General features: G+C 37.5%; 1 protein-coding gene across 2 annotated transcripts in view; it reads left to right on the forward strand.

The window, feature by feature from the left end:
* Positions 1–25910, forward strand: part of IFT122 (intraflagellar transport 122) — a 33510-nt gene that overhangs the window by 4045 nt on the left and 3555 nt on the right. The window contains exons 7-25 of one of the 2 annotated variants that reach the window (XM_085308884.1): positions 703–849; positions 1199–1363; positions 2260–2335; positions 2883–3074; positions 3731–3869; positions 4495–4697; positions 5170–5307; positions 6070–6234; positions 7119–7316; positions 8914–9054; positions 10761–10814; positions 13329–13490; positions 16074–16240; positions 17183–17354; positions 18286–18388; positions 19932–20072; positions 21059–21156; positions 22050–22150; positions 25084–25249. In XM_085308884.1, the coding sequence (XP_085165010.1) occupies positions 703–849; positions 1199–1363; positions 2260–2335; positions 2883–3074; positions 3731–3869; positions 4495–4697; positions 5170–5307; positions 6070–6234; positions 7119–7316; positions 8914–9054; positions 10761–10814; positions 13329–13490; positions 16074–16240; positions 17183–17354; positions 18286–18388; positions 19932–20072; positions 21059–21156; positions 22050–22150; positions 25084–25249 (2728 nt within the window). The remainder of the gene's footprint in view (positions 1–702; positions 850–1198; positions 1364–2259; positions 2336–2882; positions 3075–3730; positions 3870–4494; positions 4698–5169; positions 5308–6069; positions 6235–7118; positions 7317–8913; positions 9055–10760; positions 10815–13328; positions 13491–16073; positions 16241–17182; positions 17355–18285; positions 18389–19931; positions 20073–21058; positions 21157–22049; positions 22151–25083; positions 25250–25910) is intronic. The other variant, XM_085308883.1, reaches the window with a different exon arrangement.

Here is a 25910-nt window from a genome sequence, read left to right on the forward strand (position 1 = left end):
CCTCTGAGAGGACAATATTTTGTTTATTATGATAGTTTTTGGTTTTAATTTGGTAGTGTTTGTTGGAGAGGTGTTCTGGTCTTGAGCAGGTGACTTATTTTCTCTCTTTGTTTAGCCATCTTGTGCAATAACAATAAAAAGAAGTTAGAAGGAAAAGCAGTTATACTTTCTGGCTGTAGTGCTTTTTGCCATTTTTATTTGTGGTTTTTGCAGGAGAAGCAGATATTGTGGGGAACCCGAGGCAGGGGTGCAATGATTTTTGTGAAGTCACCCTGCTAACTACAGTAGAGACAAGAATAAAAAGCAGGTCTCCTGTATCTTAGCCCGATGCATTTTTTCTGATCACTGTTGTAAATGTGTTTTTTAAAACAGTTTGGCCTACTGCCAACACTGTCTTCAAAAATGTATATGTTACTTAGCACATGGTACAAGTGTTGCAAGCAGATGATCGTGTTAATATTTTTTTATTTCTACATTTTTGTTTGTATGTATATAATAAAATGTTCTTGCTATAGTGCATGCTGTTGTTTATGCATCTAAATCCACGTTAATGGCAAACTGTAGGATTACTGGCTATCTCCCAAAACTCCCTCTTAAAAATATATTTAAATCTATCATCCCTGTTTTAGTAGGCTGTACCATCCTACAGTCCTGCTGCTTGTTTTTAATGGTTTGCTCTTCAATATATGTGTGTTTTATCAGCTGGACAAATGATGGCCAATACCTTGCTTTGGGGATGTTCAATGGCATTGTCAGTATAAGAAATAAAAATGGTGAAGAGAAAGTTAAAATAGAGCGTACAGGAGGTGCGGCTTCTCCAGTATGGTCAATTTGTTGGAATCCATCCAGGTAAATCATTTAATCCTTTCCTTTCATGCTGAATAGATAATCCTTGGTTTATTGATTATAGAAAGGCTAGACTTTTCTCCTTGCTGAAACAAATTAATGGCAACTATGTTATGTTTGTCTAGTGATTTTATACTGGGGTTTGTCTTTGATGCCAGTCTCCAATTAATGTAAAAACTGGGAATAAATTCTACTTAGATTTTTAGAAACACTTCATTTATGTCTTTTGTTCTCTTTCTTTGTGTTGGGCTTTGTTTGGATTGGAAGTTACAGGGGGATGGAGGGCAGCAGTTTATATTTCAGAAAGAATTTTGTGCCAAACTAATATGTGAATGAACAATTGATATTGCAGTAGATGGGAGAATTTTTGGAGTAGAGCAAATGAGGATGAAGAGGAGTCAGTTCACAGCTATTTAGAGGAGTTACCAGTATTGAAATCCAGGCCTGGCAGTAGTCAGTATAGTGATTCAGAGGAAGACGAGCATGAGGAGGAAGACAGCCCTAGGGATTCCAGCTTGTGAGTGAAATTTCAAAGGAACCTGTCTACTATTATGTAGAATAGTAATTTATGAAAAGGACCAAAGTGAAAGAGTATTATCCAGTTTACAGAATCAGATATTCAGAAGCTAAGACAGTCTGGATCATCAGTTGCCTGTACAGTCTTAATTTATTCTGCACATACGTGTTCATTATGGGATAATTCTTAAGTATGTGATTGCATGTTATTTTTTTTTCCACGGGTGCATACGTCATTCATTGTGCAAAGAGAAGGTCCTTGCTAAACGATTAGCTTTTCATTAGTTTTTCTCATCCATTTCTTTTTTGTTCAGCTTGTGTCTCAAAGCATTATTTACAGCAGAACATTCAGGTTGCCATCTGGCCTCTTCCTGAGTAAAAGGCTRTGGAGAATGTGACTCCTGTGTTATGCCCCAAGCTGAACAGTTTGTGTCAGAGTACCACAGTTAACAAGTGCGAGACCTGGGACCTTTCCTCAGTCTGCTGCTGCTCTCCCAGGAGCAGATTTTGTTCTCTCTTACAGTCTTATAGTTCACTCTTGCTCAGCTATATTGACTTTATTATAGTGGCTTTATATCACTGTAACTAAGATCAGAATCTGGGCCCAGATGTTTCATTTGTTTAAGGGATCATTAGCTTTAGCGTACCTACTGTTACATAGCTGTATGTGAAGCAATGTATCAAGCTTTGCAGTTATTCCTGTGGGGGAGATTGCTTTTAAAAAGCCATAAACTGAAAGGACAGCAATATACCATTTCATTTAAAGACAGTTTGGAGCACAAAATAAAATCAATGTGAAATATATCCTACTGTCTTATTACTTAGTTCTGTTACTCTAGGAATTATGAATAATTTACTGTAAAATTACTGTATAATTTTTTTTTTTTTTTTACTTAGAGATGAACACAATGATATTTTAGCTGTGGCAGACTGGGGTCAAAAACTTTCCTTTTATCAGCTTAGTGGCAAGCAGGTATGTTTTAGAATGCAAGGGTATTTCTAATTCTGTTCTGTCTTTTCCGYATAAAACAATTGTATATTAATGCTTTATTAGCTACATAAAATGTTTTCTGACTTCCAGACCTCTTTTGAGTCTATTTTCTAATTGTCTTTTCTTTCAGACCTTGTTTTTTCCATAGCAACAGAGCTACTGTCTTCCATTTCTTATATTAAACTTATAACTTTGCAGACTTTTGTGGTATGGTTTACTGACTTACACAGAACTTCTGTATATTTCAGTCAGTTAGTGGGGAAGGAGGTTGTGAATTGCTTTCATTCTGAGGAGGTTGATTTGGGACTGTAAGGATACTTGGGTGTAATTTAGAACGGCTTTTGGGATCTTAATATAGCCAGTGGTTCTAGGGTATTGAAAAGTTGTGCATAGCTGGAGGAATGAGAAGGATRGTATCATTGTGCCACTCAGGAGATTCTCGTGTTTTTTTCTGTCTGTTACTCTTGCCTCGGAAAATATGAAATGATCCTTTTGTTGTTATTTTTGATCTTTTTATTTTCTCTTGTAGATTGGAAAGGACAGAATGCTCAATTTTGATCCTTGCTGTGTCAGCTATTTTACTAAAGGAGAATATATTTTACTAGGAGGTTCAGATAAACAAGTTTCCCTCTTCACAAAGGATGGTGTGCGTCTTGGTACCATAGGAGAGCAAAGCAGTTGGGTGTGGACATGCAAAGTTAAACCAGACTCCAACTATGTGGTGAGTAGATGCATTTTACTGTCTTTTTTTTTTTTTTTTTTTTACAGAGAATTTGTCATGTAAGGTAAACCTGTAATCTTCAAGTTCAGTTGCCTGATCTAGGCATTCTTACTGAGAGAGCAAAATCTAAAGATTGTTTAGTGAGCTCCTAAAGCTTCCTCTGAAATCAAACACATCATGGGGAAGTAGAACCTAGGCTGCAAGAAGGCAATAAATGAATGTAACACCTGCTTTCAGATGTCAATGCACTTGCWGCATTTTAACAATTTAAAATAGGTTGACCATGTATAATTCTATGATGGGAAGAAAATGTTCATATCTGTTTTTATTTCTAGCATTACACCTTGTGGAAATTTGAAAGTGCATGTGATGGAGCTGTGATACATCCTGTATTGTTTGTGCTATGGTACAAATGTTAAGATAGCTGCGCCTTTTTTTTATTTTTATTTTTTTTAAGGGGGGGGTATACATGGTCTATGTTAAGATCAATCCCCGAGTTCAACAGAAGTTTTACCACTGATGTAGTGCAAGTAGGCTGTTGGGGTATCAACATTATGCAAGGATAAAGAACATAATTGTCATACAAATACGACACATTTTGCCAATTCTCACCTACACGTATCAATTAACTAAAAGTATTTCCTCCTTTTCTTCAGGCAGTGGGATGCCAAGATGGAACAATATCCTTTTATCAACTGATTTTCAGCACAGTTCATGGCCTTTATAAAGATCGTTATGCTTACAGAGACAACATGACAGATGTTATTGTCCAACATCTCATCACTGAACAAAAAGGTAATTTTGCACTTTCGGTCATGTCAGAGTTTCAGTCTCATTAGTTTTTTTAATTAATATCCATCAGAACACTTGGAATATATACTGCATTTACCAGGCAGTTTGCTGTCACATTGACAGTAAAATTGAGGAACAGGGTTTGCAGGATAAAAATGCAGACTTGGATTCTGGAGGATCAGCACTGACAAGCTTAATGGAAGGTGTGGGGATTTGAAAGGACATTGGAAGGGGCAGCAGGTTTTAAGATAAGGTTTTAATCTCTGCGAGTATAAGATAAAAATACTGTACATCATATCTAGGATTTTTTTTCCTTACTTAACAGTCTCAAGGGTTTGTGCTAAATTGTTTCTTCTTATGTACTGGCTTTTTATGGCAAGGAATGAAAGTATCACTCCAAAACGTGCTGTTGACAAATACTGGATGATGATGAATTGTGATTATCTATATGGATAGTAGATTACAGTGATTCAAAGCAACAAACACATCCTAGCAGGAATCAACTTTTAAATTTGGAGGTGCTTTAGAAGGATTTGATTTTAGTATAATAAGTAAGTTTTTGATTTTTGTATTTGTTGCTTTAACTTCAGCCAGCACTATACTATGTTTTCGTTTTCTTTCTCTCCAGTTAGAATAAAAGGCAGAGAGCTTGTAAAGAAAATTGCAATCTACAAAAACAGATTGGCAATCCAGATGCCAGAGAAAATCTTGATTTATGAGTTATACTCAGATGATTCTTCAGACATGTATTATCGGGTGAAGGAAAAAATATTAAAAAAATTTGAATGCAACTTGCTGGTTGTATGTTCAGCTCACATAATTTTATGCCAGGTGCGTACCTTAAAGATAATTAACATGACTTGAAGACAATTGTCCAAGTAGCTGGTAAAATAAGATTAGTACCTTGAAAAAAACTTGTAATGGATTATACTATTAGGCAGTGTGATGTGTAGTATGTTATAATCTGCAGTGCTGACATATTTTTAAGCAGTAGATGTGGCATGTCACAAGTGGTTATATCTCAGTGAAACAGCCTCTGTAAAGAATTTCATAACTTTGCACCCAATCTAGGGAATCTTAGGGGGAGGGCGGGGAGAGAGGACTGCTTAAAAAAGTGGGTTTTTTTTKGTTTTGTTTTGTTTTGTTTAGTTCATAGTTTTGGATAGCTAAGACTTTTGACTTTCTCATTGTTATGTGAAGAAGTAGGCAGACACGTCAACATAGATATAAATACAGCATATCAGAGGAACAATAGTTTTCTCTTTACCTCCGTGCAGTATGTTGTATATTGTTATATCTTCAGGAGAAAAGATTACAGTGCCTCTCATTTAGTGGCGTTAAAGAACGAGAATGGCTTATGGAATCTCTTATTCGTTACATTAAAGTAATTGGAGGACCTCCAGGAAGAGAAGGCCTCTTAGTTGGTCTAAAGAATGGTCAGGTAATGTGTTATGTCTGATGTGTTTTTTTTCAATGAAAATAAAATCTGGTTTGTGCTCTTTAGAGGAGAAYTTAGAAGCAGCACATTAATTTACAACCTAGAATATTATTTGACAAAGTCTCGTCTTGTGTTTAAAAACTAGTTACTTCCATCTTTCATATTCTATGATTACAAAATTCTACAAATGTGTTTATCCTAAATCTGTATGTCATTAGGAACGGCTGACAGAAATTGAGTTGTCAGTGTATTGAGAACCCTTTTTTGCAGGAGTTGAGGGGGGCATGTGCGTGTGTGTGTACGCACTTCTCTTGGTGATCAATTGTGAAGGCTAGAATGTTTTAGAAGTGACACTTGTCTATTCARTGAGCTAATTAGCTGAAAATTGCAAGCTGAAGCCCAGAGGTAAGTGATACAGAAAATAGGACAAGAAAAGAATTCAAGAGATCCCTTCACTTCTATATCTATAATATGCATTTTTGACATATTTTATTTAAATAATTGTTCAGCAAGTGGAACGTTACAAAATCCAGTATGTATGGCCGATGTTTTATTTATATGGACTTGAAACCTAGAATATGTTGTGGAAACAAACTTTTTCAAGATACCTCAAATGGAAAGCATTTACTCTAACGCAGAATTTATCTTGGGGGGAGGGAGGGAGTGCAGTCATTTATTTTGTATAGCGCTAGAGTTGGTACCTGCTATACTATTTCTGGTTTTAGGAAATTTTCGTGGACTGACTTTGATTTCAAATATGTCCAGATTCTGAAGATATTTGTTGATAATGTCTTCGCAATCGTCCTGTTGAAGCAATCCACAGCTGTGCGTTGTCTGGATATGAGTGCATCCCGAAACAAGCTAGCAGTGGTTGATGAAAATGATACCTGCTTAGTATATGATATTCATACCAAAGAGTTGTTGTTTCAGGTAAAATTCAAAGTCTTTTTTATTATTATTATTTTTTTATTTTTTAAAAAAAAGTGTGAGAAACCAGGAGTGCAGAATAGGCCAGGAAATGTTGGTGTGCAGAAATTCATACAATTGCCCTTAATCAGACAATGTAGGATTTAGTTGTGATCTATTTCTCCATCAAAACTACTCTTCTGGAGAAAGCAGACAGTGAATTATACAGGAGGTGTGTGTGAGCAACAACTACATAAAAAGCACTTWATGTGACCTTTTCAAGTTAATTTAGAGCCCTGTCCTGGTTCCCTTTGAAGTATTAATGAGTGTTTTGGCTTTATCATCGGTAGGAACGGAATTAAAGCTTAAACTTATTTGTTCCTCATTTATTCCCAGACTATAAAATGAATAATAATTCTGTCCTTACTGACAGTTTAACAGTTGCTCTAAGGGTTCATCCCTTAATGTTGATGAAACATTTTCAGAGAACATGGGATAGAAAGTACAAAGTGCTACAAAGGTAGGATCTGTAACTTTTTCTGTGACAGACAAAAATTTACCAATTAAATGTGGCAACTAGCAAGCTGTGTCTTACTGTGGAATGTTGTATATCCTACAGTCCGAGAGTACAGATCATTAACAGAATACACAACAAAACAAGGACAGTTATAATTGTTTATTGAAGTGTAAAATATGTTGTGTGGATCTGCTGGGGATTATGTTGGTCTTTAGAATATTACAAATGTAAATAATGAGTGTGTGTAATGAGTGTGTGTGCGTGTGTGTGTGTATCTTCATGTGTTTATACCCAGGCTGTAATATGTCGGATGTTCTAGCTGAAAGACATCTTTCTTAAGAAAGAAGGTGTGATTGTATCTGTTGTAACCATTTATTATCTTGTTTGTTAGGAACCCAATGCTAATAGTGTTGCTTGGAACGCACAGTGTGAGGATATGCTCTGCTTTTCTGGAGGGGGTTACCTCAATATCAAAGCTAGCAACTTCCCTGTCCATCAGCAAAAACTTCAAGGCTTTGTTGTGGGATACAACGGCTCCAAAATCTTCTGTCTTCATGTTTTTTCTATGTCAGCTGTTGAAGTTCCACAGGTAATCCTTTAATCCCATTAAGTCATGCTTTATATTTAATAAACATCAGCGTTTAAGAAGTGAAGAAGCTTTTCTGAAAGTTACCAGTATTTCATATACCAAATGATTGCAATGCAGACTTCTTACTATTTTTGGAGTTTGGCATTAATGAATTTAACTTCATTTTTGCTGCTGATGATTGTTTCTCCTTCTCCCTCTTTACTTGCAAATGTGTTTAATTTAAAAGCAAAGCTGAGGATATGGTTCCAATGTTACCTCTTCCTGTGTTTTTGTTGTGTCTTTTCTATGTACCTTCTTCAAGTTGTCATTTCATTTTTCCTATGAGTATGTCAAATACTGTCTTACTGTTGCTTTCTCTAGACATGTTTAGACAATATTTAAGCCATACATTTTAGTCTGAATGTCTGGTGCATATGTAGTCATTATATTATAAGCTTGAGACTGCTTGAAGTCCTTTCCATAATACAGGAAAGAATATTTTGTGGATGGCAATGGAAGAGGYTAAAACAGTCCAAGAAACAAAACCTAAAAAAAGGTTCTGTCTCATTTGCACACCCAAATGTGGGCTGAATTTGAAGCTGAAAGTCGATTAAGAAGGTGGAAATGCCATGTGCTTGTATTAAAACAATGGGTCCCCATGCTGCAGAGTCTTACCTGTTCCTCTGATACACTGTGCTGATCCCTTAATTAGGCTCTGGGTTGTCCACAGTGTTTGACAGCTCTGGTATCTGTTAGGCCTAGTACAGTTTTTATCTGGCTTTGGCATTTTATAGCTACAAAATTGCTGTAGAATAGTGGGGGCAGCTTTTTCAACACTATACCTATGCAGGGGGAGGGAGTACCAAAGACTATACAACTTTCAAAGAAATTGATTTAAAAAAAAACAAAAAAACCCCACAGAAATCAATATATGTACTCTCCTTGATTGCAAGCCCAGAATTAAAGGTAATCTAGCAGCAGCGTTCCCTGTTCTTTCCAAGGTCCAGACTAAAGTGGCACATCCCTGAGCCTCAGTCAGTCTGCCAGCCTGCAGCAGCTGACATCCCCTCTCCCTAATTCTCTTTAAGGCAGGTGGATCCTTAAGAAGTCAGTGGTTTTTGGGCTTAATAGTCTCAGTCTTGGTAAAACAGCCTTGTCATCAGGGTTAGCACAGAGGAGTTAACTTCTTCATGACAGACCTAGCAGTGTCTTGCATATTGCCTGGGATGCTTTGTAATGGGCCATTATGCCACTGCTCCTACTCGGAGCCTTTGAAAACAACCAACCCCTACTTCGTTCTACTTCTGTAAGTGAAAAAAGCTCATTGTATGTGCATGCATGTACGATGCTCAGAAGAATTTCTATTTGTAATGCCCATGCTAGCAACTAAAGACATCACGATGGACAAGTTTGGGATATAATTAACCCAGCTTGTATAAAAATACAACAGTAATTTCTCCACAGCATTATTCTGTTTGCTATACTAAAATGCGTTCTCTGTTGAGCCTTGTAATGGTTGTAATTACAGCTTTTTTTTCTAATATAGCTAAAGAATTTCACTAATATATCTTAGTATTATGCTTTCTGATAAACGCTTTTTTTTGATGGAAATCTTCAGTCTGCACCAATGTATCAATATCTGGAACGAAAAATGTTTAAAGAAGCCTATCAAATTGCGTGTTTAGGAGTAACCGATACTGACTGGAAAGAGCTGGCTATGGAAGCTTTAGAAGGGCTGGAGTTTGAAACTGCTAAAAAGGTAAAGTACTTTTACTTAGCAGAAAACCTGTAACTTATATTTTTTTGATGGCTGGACTACAAAGTGATGTTCTTGTATTAAGACCTTGCTCATCTTGGGCATATACATTATTCCAAATATCAAAGACAATGTTGGTCTGTGATATGCACAAGAACTTGAGATAAGGCTTTAGGCAGAAATAAAATTTCTCCCTCTTGATAAATATCATGCTCTAAATCAAAGTGTTAAATATAAAGGAAAGGTTTCTTTCGTCTGTTGGAAAATGAGTTAATGAGTTTGAGTAAAATATAACTGGAAAGTTGTTTAACAGTGATGCTTACCACCAGATGGCAGCAAAGAATTTCTTAGCTAACTTTTTTTTTTCCTCCTTCCTTAATGCTATCAATTTATATTTCTAATTTTTTCCTCTCACTCTTTAAGATAGCGTCAGTTTAAATGTGGAAGCTTCACATTCTTTGTTACCTGTGCATTAATTTTCTTTGTGGACATGCCATTGTTTTAGTCATTTTCTATCTGTATTGCATTGTTTCTGGGAGTGGCCTCTAAATGGACCCATACTGATGAACACAGTTTTCTCTGATGTAAAATACTTCCCTGTTTCCTTTCACCATCTCCTCTCAAATAAAAGAGATCAAAAAAGTTCAGTGTCATGAATATTGTATGAAAGACTAAACGATCTAAAAATATTCAGGAATATCCTGTAATGAGAGACATCCTTTACAAGACAGATTATTTTTTAAATTTTTTATTTGGGGGGAAATTAAATGCTTTTATTTTTTTCCTAAATGGAGGCATCAGAATAATTCTCTCCAGTTTCAAAGATGACTTTATGCAAATAGATACTCTTAAAGAAGTTTTCAGTGCCTCCTTGGAATTTTTAAGTAGTGTCCTCTTAGAATTAAAGCGGATTAATTTGAACAAAAGCAGCTTCTTGACATTAAAGGCTCTCGTAGTTCCTAGTCTGATCTGGTGTAAGCAGAATATTCTATGCCCTCCTGAGCATTAGTTTTGTTAGAATTTTGAACATACTGTTCAAAGAGTTAAATTTCTATTTTTTTTGATACATATCAAGAGCAAGTGCTAAGCTGTGCTAACTGGGGACTTTGGGTTGCACATTTATCTGTTTGCAAAATGTATTACACTGTCTCACTGTACTTTTACCTTATCTCTTTACTTCCTTTCTTTCTCTGGACTAATTCTATGATGAATTTTCAGAATGGCGTAAAAACTATAAGCATATGCAGTATGCTTCAGCTTTACAGTTATTTATATGTTCTACCTTGTAATGGTTTCCTTAAATTTGCTTAAGTGTGTCATGCCTCATAGTTAAAATGGAAAGGCTATAAAATAGCCAGAGTGGAAGTTTGTAATATTTTAAATGGCATTTTGTATTCTTAGGGGACTGATATACATACGTCTGCTAGTCCCTGCATTTGCTGTTTGTTTTCAGTAATAAACTGTTTGGATTGTACCCTTGTGTTATTTATTGGAATGCTTGAGAGCCCCAATTGTAGTCAGAGCTCATTGGGTTAGAACTACACAAACATAGAAATAGCGTAATTTTCTGTCCTACTTGCATGAAGATAAATATATTGTTTGCTTGTCCACCTCCATCATCCTTCTACAGCTTGACTTATGCATAACAAAATTCTGTTGATTTCCTAGCTTTTCAAGTTGATTCCTTTTCTTGTTTTTCTTTTCAATAGGCGTTTACCAGAGTACGAGACCTTAGATACTTGGAATTGATCAGCAGCATCGAGGTAAGAGAATAATTGGAGCTAGCATGAAGTCTAAGAGCATATATYATGCCAAAATCGGTACTTTTTATTTTGGAGAGATTTTTGTGGAAGCAGTGCTTCTGACTGTTGGATATGTGTAGAGTGAAAAGTCCTTATTAGTAGAGATGACTCAGATCCTAGTCTTGTGTCTGAAACTTTATAGGGAAAAGTAAACTAGGCCTGGGGGACAGTGTACTGTGTGAGTATTTAGAAACCTTTAGGAAAACTGGAAAAACCTTCAATATTTAATTAATAATTGGTAAAATACTACTGTGCTAATGCAACTTAGTACAGAATACTTTATAAACATGAGTTAGTTAAGCCTTTCCCTACCCTCTGGAGGTAGGTAATTACTATTATCATCTTTTTGCAGAGAGAGAGACAGGCCCAGAGAAATAAAATGACAAATTCAAGGTCTCATGACAAGTCAGTGACAATTGGAAACAGAATTTGAGTTTCCTTACTTCCATGCTGTGCTCTAATCGCTAGTTCTCATTCTTTTCACACTTGATAAAATTTAGCTAGACAATACCGTGTGTCATAACTACATTAAAAGGCATGCCATCACTCTTGTACTTTTACAAAGACCACATGGTCATACTTAGTTTGAATATCTGTGTTGAGATGACATAAAGGGAATTTCTTTCACATGCTAATTAGGTTAAACCAGCTCTACAAAATACAATCCTTGTCTTCCATTTTTGTAGAGCTGTTCTGGTTCTGTCAAAATGCCAGCCATCTATTGGTTGCAGTTAACTTTTCTTGGTGTCTAATATGGGATGAAGCTCTGCGGTAGGAACTGTTTTTATAAAGGTAGATACATATGTAAGAGAATTCTCTTGCTAGTGGTAATGTTTCTTTTCTATGTGTGGTTTTCCAAATCTGGCTCTACTGAGGGTGTTTGGGTATTGTCATGTTGTATTCTGTTTAATTAGGAAGATTAATTTCCTTTCTAAAGGACATAAATTTATTTTCAGACTTCTTGAAAAAGCTCCTTCTGAAGTGAGGGGTCTGCATCACTGCTTACTCTTTCTTGTGGTATATTGGATTGTTTTTAGACTTGTAAGGGTATAACTAAGCACTCATATGCCATTAATATGACAGATTCTTCCCAGTAATCACACATTTCTTAAAGTGATGACAGTAGAAACGTAACTTCCAGGTCTCTAAATCTGCCAAATTTCTGTGAAATCTTTCAAGAATGGTATAAGAATTTCTCTGAGCATTTTTTAACCAAGTTTTTAAAGAAGAAACTTTTAATATTAGCCTGATAAGAATCAGCCTAATCAGTAACTGTGGCTACTTTTAAAAATTTATATATAGCCTTGGTCTCTTTAAATCGATGTACTTCTATAGATGTGATCCATGAACGGGATTTCTCTGTGGCACTGCACGCTCTCTGGTCATGTGGGAGCTACCACACGTGCAGAGCAAGAGCAAGGCAGTTATCCCTGAGTTGCTGGAGTTCTGTAAACTCGCTACTGAACTTGTCTCACAGTAACTTGCTTGTGTGTCCAGATTCTTTATTGGTTCTTTGGAATTGTTTTTCTCCTTTTCTCTCCYTTTTCTCCTTTTTTCTTCTTAGTCTCTAACTTTTACCTAGTATGATACGATACCGTGTATTTAATTAATGAACTACATTGGGCCAGACTTGATGCAGTCTCAATGTATGTGTGTTTTTTATAGTGTTTGTGAATTCCCATAACGCAGGAATTGAATCTTTAATTAAGAAATTATAATATTTAATAGTGGAATACTACAATTGGGAGCACCAAAAAAATAGTAAATTGTAGGCAGACCTCCATTGATTTGCCCAGAAGTTCTTTAAGGTCAACAGAAACTGTTTCTGATTTGGTAGTGCAAACTCTTTCAAGATGACTGCTTAATGATACATATCTGGGTATCAGCTTAAATGTGCTACAACCGCAACTCCAATTAGCAGGACAACATACACAGGCCACCCTGGAAGCAACTGCTACCTGCCTGGAATCATGAGCTCTTATATGTGGGGACAGTGGTGGTGACACTGTTTCGATTCAGTGGCGGATTACTATGCCTTTGAATCTGSTTATTAGTAGCAATTTTTTCATGCCTGTTTTCCCGCATACCCACCCATATACTGTTAATTTAGGTGAATTAAATGCTACAGAATTTCTGCAGGGGAAAATAAGGAACCCATCAGATGCCTTTTTTTAAAATAGCATAATGATAGCATATGTTGAATATTTTTCTGTATGACATCAGAAGAAGTGTTTTTTTCATCACTTCAGTTTCATAGTGACATTTAATTTTGCTCTTCCTAATTTCAATTAAGAAGGGATTTAATCCTTCAATTATAAATTCATCAGAAATATAGAAAGACAAAAACCTGTTATTAAGATAATTATATTAATAGTTAAAATATAAGCCTGAAAATCTGGCTTTTCAATGGCTATTTCTAAACTGTATCAAGTTCATATAGAATCTCTCCCTTCTCTCCCCTCCCACTTTCCCCAGGAGCGGAAGAAGCACGGTGAGAACAACAATGAATTGTTCCTAGCAGATGTTTATGCCTACCAGGGAAAATTTCATGAAGCAGCTAAATTGTACAAAAAGAGTGGACATGAAAACCTGGCTCTCGATATGTACTCTGATTTACGCATGTTTGACTATGCTAAGGTAATTGTTTGCAACTTAGTATTTAAACACAGAAATATTAAAGTAATAATAGAGTAGCTGTAAATTTTTTCAAAGTATGATTCTACCAATGGCTGGGTAAAATGTATGTTTGGAACTATGGCTTTTTTTTCAGTTAGTTAGCCCCAAGTTCATTTGGCTTATAAGTGGGGAAAAGATGAGTATCTTCTGTCTATATGCAGTGGTAGTTCGGAGTCTTTTACTGAGGTAAGTAATTTTGCCTTATATCTTTTCAGACACATCCATGGAGTTCAGAGGTTTTCAATGGTTTTATTTTTTTGGTGGACACCACCAAGGTGATTTTTTCATTACGATTGTATGGTATTGTCTTTGGTCATTTTCCTTATGAAAAAGATAAGTCTAGATATTGTAGCTCTGTTTCTTTCTCATTATCTTGTTCAAGAGTACTTTTCTTTGTCTTCCAAAGATAATGAGTTAGCATATATGCAAAGTGGAGGTAAGTATGCCATGCGTTTAATTCACTTTTGTATTATAAAAAAAAATCATTTTCCTTCAGAGTTTGAACTTAAACAAATGTTTGGGTCATTCTATATTAATGTATTTTATGAAGTATGTAATATACTAACCTAGTATGTTTTTGTTTATCAGAGTTTACTTCCAAAGATTAGATCTGTTTTGACATTTTTTAAACTCTATTCCCATGTAGAAATAAAATAAATACAGTTTGTTTTTAAAGTGGCATTTTTATATGGTGATAAGAAAGGATTATTTGGCTTTTAACTCTATAGTGCTTTCTTATCAAAATCCCTGAGAATGCCTGCACTGTTTAATCTCACTCATTACACATCAGAGTCTCATTCTGTGCAATATAGGACAAAGCCTTTACCATAACATGCACATGAACTGTTTTAGCATAGATTCCACAAATTGTGCTACAGATAAATCTTTTTATTTCAAGCCCAAAATGTAAATAATTTGGAATTTTCCTCATATAAGTCTGACTTTCACTATTTTTCTCTGATGAGTCTTAGTTAGCTTCAATATTTTGATTCTTCTTGTACGTAAATTTAATTCATAGATGAAAATCCCATCCRTCCTCGTAAGAATCTTTTGGTTCTTGTCAGTAGTCATGGCTATATTTAACTAACAGAGTAAAAGGACTTGTGGCTTCTCTCCTTGAGAGTAACTCCATGCAGAGGAAATTAAAGGTATTTAATAGCATGTGAAGGAAGCTTCTTGTGCAGGGAGTACACAGTATATGGAGTAGAGATGTGAATATGAAACTCCCTTGCTTGCCAGGTATTCTTCCAAAGCAAGTTAGTTTTGGGGGGTTTTAGTTTTGTTTTGTTTTAAATGCTGTCAGAATTAAGCAAAGGGACRCTTTCAGAATCTGATACCTTGTGGTTGAGCTTGACCTTGATTGGTTCTGAGTAGAGAGTCCAGACTATAGAGGCAGAGGTCAGGTCCTTTGATACATGGCCACAGACTTGTTATCACTCTACCAGATTACAAATTACTGAGAATCTTTAGAAAAGAAAAAAGAAAAGAAAGAAGGGGGAAAAAAAAGACTAAAAACCTTTGTAGATTAAGAMGCTGAGCTTTTGGTTACAAACTTATTTTTAATGACCTGAGCTGGAAAACAAATTATTAAAATATTTTTCATTTCATAGAGGCTATTTTAATGGACAGTAGTCTGTTCTGTTAACAGCCAAAATTGCCCTTAATCCCTCTTTCAGTGCTGAAGTACTTTTTATGTGGCTCATGATGTCAACATATGTGAACCACATGGTGCTAAGGCTTCAGTATTGGCAGAGGAAGCTGAACAAACTATCATAAATGTTTCCAAAGTGGTCATCATCACAGCATCTAGAATTGGTGTTTTATTACTGTGCAGAAGTTTGGCCAAGATCTGTAGTTCAGAATCCTGCTCACTTTTGAGCAGCTGTSATTTTGTCCTTATCTAACAACTTCCTTGATATATCATAATATAATCATCAAATATATTTGCAGAAAATGAGATTTCAACCTTTAATGGATTTGGGGCTGGGTATCCTGATCCTAATACGAGATAAAGTGGTTGTTAACTCAGAAGAGGGCAGGGTAATTATTAAGAATGAAACAGTACCTTCTTTACTTGCAAAATAAAGTTTGAACATTGGAATTGGTCTGTTGAAGTTTTTTTGAGTGGTACTATTTTGTTTTGGAAAGATATGTTCCTGAAAAGCGTGCACAAATCATGACTTGTATCCACTTAAACTAAACAGGATCAACAGTGTGAGCTTTCCAGGTTATCCGATGGGGACATACATATTACCTCTGAGGCATCTGTATCATTATTCTCCTGGCCTTTCTCGAATCTCCTGTCTTTTTTAACTGAAAATGGTCTAGACTGGAGATTTGCCATTGTCACGTACAAAACACACTGGTCCTTGGTAATTAGTTGCTGAAGGCTGTGTCAGTTCACTTTGTTCTGTATGCAAAATTTCTTATCTTAGGGAGACATTACAGTATTCCTCAAAAAAGAACTTTATTTACTTTATGATTTGAAATATAATAGTATTTGTGATCAGAAGGTAATGCAAACTTTCTCTTGCACTGTTTCAGGATTTTCTGGGATCTGGAGACCCTAAAGATACAAAGATGCTAATAAAAAAACAAGCGGATTGGGCCAAGAATATTAATGAACCAAAAGCAGCAGTGGAGATGTACCTCTCTGCTGGCGAGCACATGAAGGCCATAGAAATCAGTGGGGACCATGGCTGGGTTGACATGTATGTGTTAGTTCTATTTCAGAGCTAATATAATACGTAATAAAAACTCCAGTGAATTCTCTATAATTTTAAAGTAAGACGAAGCTTGCCTAAAACGCTGCCTTGTTTACGTCAAATTGAGTATAGTTGTAGTTGAAGCACTTCTACAATCAAAAATATTTTTCGAAGTCATATATTTAAAGGGTAGGATCGTAAATATACTACAAAAAACAAACAAAACTGTAACAGGTATGAATGGGTTTATCTGTAGTATGAGGCTGTCTTCTAAAATATGCATATCTTAAGCTTCTCAGAGTAATCATCACATCACTGCTTATATATGGCAGTCTATTTCTGTTGTTTTAAGCTCTTAAAAGATACTAATTGAGCAGGCAGACTAAGATACTAATTGAGAGGATGACTGAGACGCAGAACTCCTAGAAAGAATTTCTGGGGCCATTCCTGTCACTGGTCAAATTCTCCTTGACTTAACCATAATTCATGCTTTGAGTCTTTTGTTAAGTTGCTGTAAAAGCTTAGACAGATAATACAACTTTCCCTTGCCTCATTTTGCGGTTTGCCAAATAGGATAGTATTTATTCAAGAATCTTTTTTTAGGTCAGGGTTGAGAAGGTGTGGCACATGTGACTTAGTCATGCAGGATCTGCTACCTGTCTCCATCTTCATGGCTGAGCAAATCTATTGAAGTTACTCCTTGCTGAAATATGGAACTGCACACATGAGTAAAGATTGTGGGAACAGGTCTTGAGTTTGTAAAAAGTTCTTTGAATGTTTACTGAAAGCTGCTTAAAGCATGTAGGATAGTACTATATTACAATAATTACAATAAAGTTAATTATTGTAATAATTAACTGTTTGAGAGTGAAAAGTTGTTACAACAACCAAACAAAAGGCAAAGCAAAAAGGCAGAACTTAAAACATCTTTTCTATGTGTGTGCCTAGGTTAATTGAAATAGCTCGAAAACTGGATAAAGCTGAGCGTGAGCCTTTGTCAAAATGTGCCTTCTATTTTAAGAAACTTGATAACCCTGGCTATGCAGCAGAAACCTACATGAAGGTTGGAGACCTGAAAGCATTGATACATCTCCATGTAGAGACTCATCGCTGGGAAGAAGTAAGCATGCCTTTGATTCCAAACTTGTGCTTAAAGTTGCTACTAATTATTATCTGTGATTGCAAGAAAGGGAGACAAATGTCTGGCTCTTCCAGTGTGCTTAAGTTCATTTTGTTTGATGACGTGGTTTTTTTTTTAAGTATCATGGTTGAATATGTCTTGATACGGCTTCAGTTCTGTATTTCCTCTTGAGTAATGGTTGCCTGTGAATCAATGGGATGCTTCTAGCCCATAAGAAACAATAAATAATAATTATGTCCTGGGAACTTGTTATGAACTGCATTAATTTTGTAATTTGGATAAGATACCTGAGTGAGAATACTCTATGCATAATTTAAATCTGATGAATGTGTGTTGTGGTAGCGTGGACACCTCTCTAATTGGATTTGGGCTTATGATTAGGCAAAGCTCTGCTTACCTCACTTTTTCTTCTCTTTTTTTTCTTTTGTACATGTGGGTCTGCCAGTACCATTCCATTTCACAGATAGAGCCACTGTTAGTTTTGTTCTTGTTTCTTCACTTTAAATTTTTGCTGAGTGTAATATCTTTTACTCACTAGGTAGTGAGTACAGGAAGCTAATCTAGACTGTATTTATAGTGGTACTTCGATTTCTTTAGATGATAGATTTAGAAAAAATATTTTTTGTCTCTTGCTGTGAAATCCACTAAATTGCCTAGATAATCGCTTCATTTTTTTCTGATTCAGAAACTGGACTATTACTGGGCTTAGTTTTTGTTGTTGATTGCTTATCATTTTAAGACATTAGCTTCATATTTATTGGACAAAACATGAATTACAATCTTTATTCTACTTATGTATTTTTATTGTGAATTTATTTAGGGCTTAAAAGATCGCTCCCATGGAGTATGCTAAATCCTTAGGTGTTTAAATGGTGCAGTATTCTAGAAACATATTTATTCTGTACTTCAGGCCTTTGCGTTGACTGAAAAGCATTCTGAATTCAAAGATGATGTCTATGTCCCTTATGCTCAGTGGCTAGCAGAGAATGATAGATTTGAAGAAGCACAAAAAGGTAAGAGCGCACCTGCGGGAGATCACTATATACTTGAATATGCTCAGTACTTTTCCAGTACAGAATATGCAGTCTCTGCCCTACAGAGTTTTGAATCTGTGAGATGCAAAAAGAAATAAATAGAATATGTATTTTCATAGTGGTGTTAAGAGAGTGTATGGAGGTCTCCTTGATTGATAAGAAAATATGATAGATTTAATAAAAATTATGCTGTCTAAATAATTTCAGATTTTCTGTCCCATTGCATATCTGAGTATGACTCATGTGGCAACAGCTATTTGGCATGTTATCTGAACTTTCCTTTTWAAAAAAAATAATTTTCATCACAATAGGATTCAAAATGTAGCAGGAACCTTACAAACCTGTGTAGAAAGTGTATTTTCCCTTGTATTTAGGTAATGTTGGGCTTGTACAAGTAAAATTTTCATCTTTGTTTATAGATAATTTTATGATACTAACAAAATCCACAAAACATCTTAAAGAGGACTGTCAGCTTTCCATCATGTGGACAGGCTTCCCAGTTTTATTCGTAAACTGTTCAAGGGTTGTGGAGAGGTTGAAGCAAACTCAGTGCAGAGCCAGCATATTCCCAGTACAGATATTTTTCTCAGGTGCATCTCCATGTGATGGGTGCATCTGCTGTTTCCAGAGCCAGCTCAGCTCTAAGAGTATAACTGCATTTGCTTATAACAGCCAAGCCAGTAAGCATGCTAGCTATGAGCTATCTCTGTGCAAAACTAGTTTGTGTGTGTCTCTGCCAAATGTTTGAGCATCTGGTGTTAGGGTAGCTTAGTAGTTTGCACATAGAACAGTGTGGATATAGGTATGCCTCTTCCCAGGTTAGAGTTTGTTCCACACAGCTTGGTGCTGTTGAGTGAGCTAGAGATCATTGTGCAGGTGTGTGAGAATTTGGTCATAGCTGAGCTAGCTGATGTCAGRAGGCAATTGTGCAGTCTATTTTTTATTTTATTTTATTTTTCTTTATACCCTATATGCAGACTGTCAAATGCATATTTACCAAGTGGGGATTCAGGATTTAACTTTAGAGCATCAGTTAAAGACAGGCTGTTAATAAATAACAGGATATAGTAAATGCTATAGTATTTTAAAATACTGAGCATTACAAACTAGAGTGCTAGCTTCACACCTTACCTTATAGTAGTTTTGAATACAGATGTGATATTGCAGTGTTCAGAATTGCCATTGTTTGTACAGAGGTCTAATCAGGACTGTATTTTTGCTATTTGCTAGCTTTTAAAAAAGCAACCAGCTTTGTACAACATCTGTCTGCTGCAGTAATGTTTCTGCCTCAGGAACCTCCCGAGACAGCRCAAAAGCCACAAAATACCTACAGATGCTTCTCATGTTCCATTAGTGTTGCTGCTTTCAAGGAGAAAAGTACCAGTGTATAATCCCTTTTCATCCTGCCCTGGATAGACTGTTTGATATTGGCTGAATAGATTGTTCTTAATTTAAAAACATTAATCTCAGTTAATTGATACAATCATACTGTAAAAATCCTTTGTTTTGGCCTTCTTTGTAGCATTCCACAAGGCTGGCAGGCAAAGTGAAGCTGTAAGAGTGCTGGAGCAGCTAACTCACAATGCTGTTGTAGAAAGCCGATTTAATGATGCTGCCTATTATTACTGGATGCTCTCCATGCAGTGTTTAGATATAGCACAAGGTAAGTAACTGAAAACAAGTTCACATTTGTTACCTTCTTGCACATGTAGACAGTCAGTTACTGAATTGCAGTAACATTATTGCAGCTACTTTTATGTTGTTTTTATACTGTGCATAACTGCTATTTTTGTAGTCCCCCAGTTTTCCTGTGTTTATTAAAACAAAGGAACAAACAAACATCAGCATTTATAGGCCTCATTTTGAAATCTGACTATAATCAAATTCTTGTCTCTTGGGGCTGCATATCCTCACATACCTTCTCTCAACACATTTGAATTAGAGAAGTGACTGGAGGGTTAAAGTATTAGTAAATAAAAGATGATCTGGAAATGTAAGATGCATCTAGTATTAAAGCATGGGTTTGTGAGATATTTCATAAATTATTTCTGTAACAAAGAGAAAACTGATTGTTCATTAGCTATTATCTTGTCTTCTAAATGTGTTTCACTGGGAGAGAGGTGGAGCCAGTGGTTAGGAGGTGTAATTTAGTAATAATGAATACAAAAGAGTGTAATGCTGCCTTTTGTCTGGTACTGTAACATCTTTTTTTTATTTTAGCCATCTACAGTAGTGCTGATTTATTATCCCTCAGGTATTGTACAGAGATGCAAATTGTTCCAAATTGTTCAGTAGTGTATTTAATATTTATGAAAAAAATGTTTCAAAACTCATTTTATCTCTAAACTCTAAAGTTATGGATGAGCTTTCCAGTGATGGATGGCTATTATTTTCTACCTTTAACTAAGCTAAAGCCTCTGGCTGTATTAAAACCATTGCATTAACCATTCTACATTTTAACATGCTTATTTCAAAGCAGCAACTTGCTCACAGAAATGGCAAGACTATAACTGTGGCTTGCACAGGTAGATAGGACATACTTGGACTGTACATTAGTCTTTCAGAAGTGGTGGCACTAGAATCATAATGCACTCATTTCTTACCATTGAGTATCTTGGAGGCTTAGATTAATGCCTTTACCTCCCACAGAGAATGAACAACAGAAGACTGAAATGTTACAGAAATTTCATCGCTTCCAGCATTTGGCAGAAGTTTACCACGTCTATCATTTTATTCAAAGATACACCGTAAGATATTTACTTTAGAAGTTGTTTTTATTCTTCATGAGCATTTTTCTTCAGGGAGTCCAGAAATAACTAGGAACAATTAATGACTCTTCAGGCAATTAAAAATTGAACGTAGATCAGTGGTACTGTATAGTAACTTAATTTATTTCTTTGCCTTCTGTTGTACTGTGCTAGAACTTCTGTTGTCTTAATTTCTAAAAACTGCAGTGCAGAGAGAACCTCAGCAGATCTGTACTTCTCTCAGTGTGGGTGGAGGATATGATGATGGCTGAATTTCCATTTCAGGCCCTTTTTGCTAGCTAAATTGGATTGGTTCCACAGTGACCCAGGCCTCTGGTCCTATACAGGCTGTGGTAGGATTTTTTCTTTAATCATGGAAGACAGGTTTGAACAGAAGAAAGCCTTGAATTTGGGGATTCCCGTAATGTACATGTATCAGCAGTGATGTGTGTAAGCTACTTCAAAATGATATGCAATCATGAGTGGGGAGCTCCTGTCACTTCCAGAAATTATAAGACTCTTGCCCTCATATCCTTTACAGAAAGTTTGAGAACCCTTAATTCTTGCCGAAAAGAAGGCTCTGCTATGGTGATCTTTGCTAATGAGACTGTTTTTAGACCTTACAGTGGTGGAGACTCCACACCCTTCCTGGGCAGTCTGTCCTGGTGTCTAATTGCCTGTTAGAAAATTGTTTTAACTACACAAATCCCTTTCTCTCTTTTCTGTATGTAGCAGGCATTTGGTGATAAAGGCGTGCAAAATACACTTGTAATGTCCTGCCAGCACTTCTTGTTTTTGCAGTTGTATCCAAGTACAGTGACTTACTTGAGATGCTCAGTTGCTAGTTGTTGCTTCTAGCTTAGAAATGTATGTCTGTATTTTTCATACTGCAGGAGGAGCCTTTCAGTTTCCACTTGCCTGAAACACTCTTCAATATTTCCAGGTTTCTGCTTCACAGCTTAACGAAAGAGACTCCTCTGGGGATCTCGAAAGTGTATCCTTCCAAAGCAGTACAGAATCTAGAAGTTATCTTCTGAGATGCATGAAAAGAGTAACTGATGTTGATCTACAATGCAAAGATCTACTGTAGGGTGTATTTGGTTTCAGCTGTTGGTTAAAGTTAATGAAAACTGACTTCTGTCCCTAAGATAGCAATCACCATCTTCAAACCATTGTGTGAAGACTGGGGAAAATGTAGGCCCACTACTGAAGGGGGCAGATGCCCTGGTGACAAAGGCTACAGAGAAGGCAGAATTACTGAATGCTGTCTTTGCTTCAGTCTTCACTGCTAAGGGCAGCCCTCAAGAATCCCAGAGCCTGGAGACAAGGGAGAAAGTCTGGAGAAAGGAAGACTTCCCTTTGGTTGAGGAGGATAGGATTAGAGACCTTCTSGGCAAGCTTGATGTTCACGAATCCGTGAGCCCGGATGGGATGCACCCACAGGTACTGAGGGAGCTCGCGGAGAGTGTTGCCAGGCCACTCTCCATCATCTTTGAAAGGTCCTGGAGAACTGGAGAGGTGCCTGAGGACTGGAAGAAAGCCAGTGTCACTGCAGTCTTCAAGAAAGGCAAGAAGGAGGACCCAGGCAACTATAGGCCTGTCAGCCTCACCTCCATCCTTGGAAAGGTGATGGAACAGCTCATTCTGGATGTCATCTCCAGACATAGGGAGGAAAAGAAGGTGATCAGGAGCAGCCAGCATGGATTCACCAAGGGGAAATTCTGCTTAGCCAATCTGATAGCCTTCTGTGATGGAATGACTGGCTGGGTAGATGAGGGGAGAGCAGTGGATGTTGTGTACCTTGACTTCAGCAAGGCTTTTGACACCGTCTCCCCTAACATCCTCCTAGAGAAGCTCAGGAGGTGTGGGTTAGATGAGTGGACAGTAAGGTGGATTGAGAACTGGCTGAAAGACAGAGCTCAGAGTGTTGTCATTGGTGGCGCGGAGTCTAGTTGGAGGCCTGTTGCTAGTGGAGTTCCCCAGGGCTCAGTACTGGGTCCCATCCTGTTCAACTTCTTCATCAATGACCTGGATGAGGGGACAGAGTGCCTCCTCAGCAAGTTTGCTGATGATACCAAGCTGGGAGGAGTGGCTGAGACACCTGAGGGCTGTGCTGCCATTCAGAGAGACCTGGACAGGCTGGAGAGCTGGGCGGAGAGGAACCTCCTGAGGTTCCACAAGGGCAAGTGCAGAGTCCTGCACCTAGGGAAAGATAACCCTAGGCACCAGTACAAGCTGGGGGCTGACCTTCTGGAGAGCAGCTCTGCAGAGAAGGACCTGGGAGTGGTGGTGGATGACAAGTTGACCATGAGCCAGCAATGTGCCCTTGTGGCCAGGAAGGCCAATGGTATCCTGGGTGCATTAGGCAGACTGTTGCCAGCAGGTCGAGGGAGGTGATCCTGCCCCTCTCCTCAGCCCTGGGGAGGCCTCATCTCGAGTGTTGTGTCCAGTTCTGGGCTTCTCAGGACAAGAGAGACATGGAGCTACTGGAGAGAGTCCAGCACAGGGCTACAAAGATGATCAGAGGGCTGGAGCACCTGCCCTCTGATGAACGGCTGCGAGAGCTGGGCCGGTTCAGCCTGGGGAAGAGAAGCCTGAGGGGGGGGATCTTATCAATGTGTACAAGTACCTGAAGGGAGGGTGTCAAGGGGACGGGGCCAAACTCTTTTCAGTTGTCCCATGTGACAGGACAAGAGGCAATGGGCACAAACTGAACCACGGGAAGTTCCATCTGAACGTGAGGGGGAATTTCTTCACTGTGCAAGTGACAGAGCACTGGAACAGGTTGCCCAGAGAGGCTGTGGAGTCTCCTGGTCTGGAGATATCAAGGCCCACCTGGATGCAACCCTGTCTACCATGCTCTAGGTGACCCTGCTGAGCAGGGAGGTTGGACTAGATGATCTCCAGAGGTCCCTTCCAACCTTACCCACTCTGTGATTCTGTGTGTTTAACTGCACTAGACATTTTTGCATAGGCATAGAGAGCTATACAAATCAGCTGACATGTAATTCCCAAAAACACCCACCCAATCTGGAGTATCACCTTTGTCGGAGAAGCAAGTTCTAAGACACTGTTTGCTAAAACAGTGTGTTGGCTCTGAATCTTGATAATGTTGTTGTAAGGAGACTRAACTGAGACAGGAGGGGAAAAATAGGAGCTTTTGCTCCAGATAAGTCGGGTAGAGCTGTGTAGTGTCTATCAGGCTAACATGTTTGCGCAGCTTTGTTGGCACATGTTGCGTCTTTTGGAAGTACTTTGTGACAGGTCTGTATGAGTCTTGCAGAAATGCACCTGTGTGTTGAAGATAAAAAGAGGGGTCAGTGGATGCCATGGAGACCCAAATCCCTTGTTTTCACTTCATTTGTGGTTTTGTATAGGATGCTTGCTTTCCTTTTAATAATTTTCTAACTTATGTAGTCTTTCATAAAGTGCTGTATGATTGGTAACTTTCTAAACAGTGCTTACTGTTACACACTGATGAAAGGGAAGGACAACCCTTCATCGATGACACAGGACATATGTTGAGTTCTTTCCAAGGAGATCGTATGTATTCAGTAGGTGTCAGTGGGTTGCTGGTATTCTAAATGTGGGTGTGGTGTGGTGGGCTTTTTTTTTTTTTTTTCCCTGGAAAAAATGCCTTTCAGTATAAAATTAATGAAAGTATGTAGAAGGATTCAGAATGTTTAACCAAAGCAATGTTAATGTGGGGACAATTCCTTACCTCAGTAATAATCAACTACAGTCATTTTGACAGTCCTTCCACATCCATTTATTTAAATGGAGTCATGTAAACAGATTTATTTGAGTTAAGACCTGTTTAAAGCACTAGTGTTGGATAGGCTTCATGGAACAACTTCTCTGGTTAGAAGAAGTGCTGTGGTTTTTCTTAAATGCCGGACGTATGTTTATTCCTTAATTTAATTATAGGAATACGTTATTTGCTCTTGCAAAACAGAGCAAAGCTCTTGGTGCATATAAACTAGCTCGTCATGCCTATGACAAGTTACAGGGACTCCAGATCCCAGCGAGGTTCCAGAAATCAATTGAGCTGGGCAGCCTGACAATCCGGTCCAAGCCGTTCCATGACAGTGAAGTAAGTTGTAATGTCTTTCATGTTAATCATTAATATGTGGCTTAATCCAAGAGTCTGTATTGCCATATGCACAAAGAAGTCTGAAATATATTATGCACAGGTCTGTGATATGATTACAATTTCTGTAGGAAACAAAGCCCTTTTATTACTGTTCTTCAGGTCAGACTTCCTTTTGCTCCTGAGAACAAATTAAAATCAGTCCTTTCTCTGTGGCAGCTCCTGTCCTCCCTCTCCTGTCTTACATCTGCCTTCCTCTCTGCCTATTAATTCCTTCAAGTCTTTTCCTCTCTGATCCACATGCAATTACTCCAGAGTCTGTGTCTGTCTCCAGCTGGAGGTCACTTTCATTTGTCCCAGCTACTAGCGCTCCTTCCCTCCTCCCCATACCCCTTGAATGGTCTACCTTCCTTAAGTTTTAACACCTTTTCTTCTTTAACTGAAGACTGACTTTCTGCAGTGCTCTATAAAACTATGTCTGATGGTACTCACTAAAAATAAATTGTATTGTGCAAATGAACATGAACCTGGCCACTGGAAATAATTGAAACACAATCTTAAGAACTGTCTAAAATAACTGCTCTTGAAAAGAACAGAGATGAATTCATCTGACGACTTGCATTTGACCAAATCTTTGAGCAAAAAAAATTTGCTTCAGCAACCT

The sequence above is a fragment of the Rhea americana genome, unplaced genomic scaffold (genome assembly GCF_003343005.1).
Source record: "Rhea americana isolate MKP2758 unplaced genomic scaffold, rheAme1 scaffold_286, whole genome shotgun sequence".
NCBI classification, from domain to species: Eukaryota; Metazoa; Chordata; class Aves; order Rheiformes; family Rheidae; genus Rhea; species Rhea americana.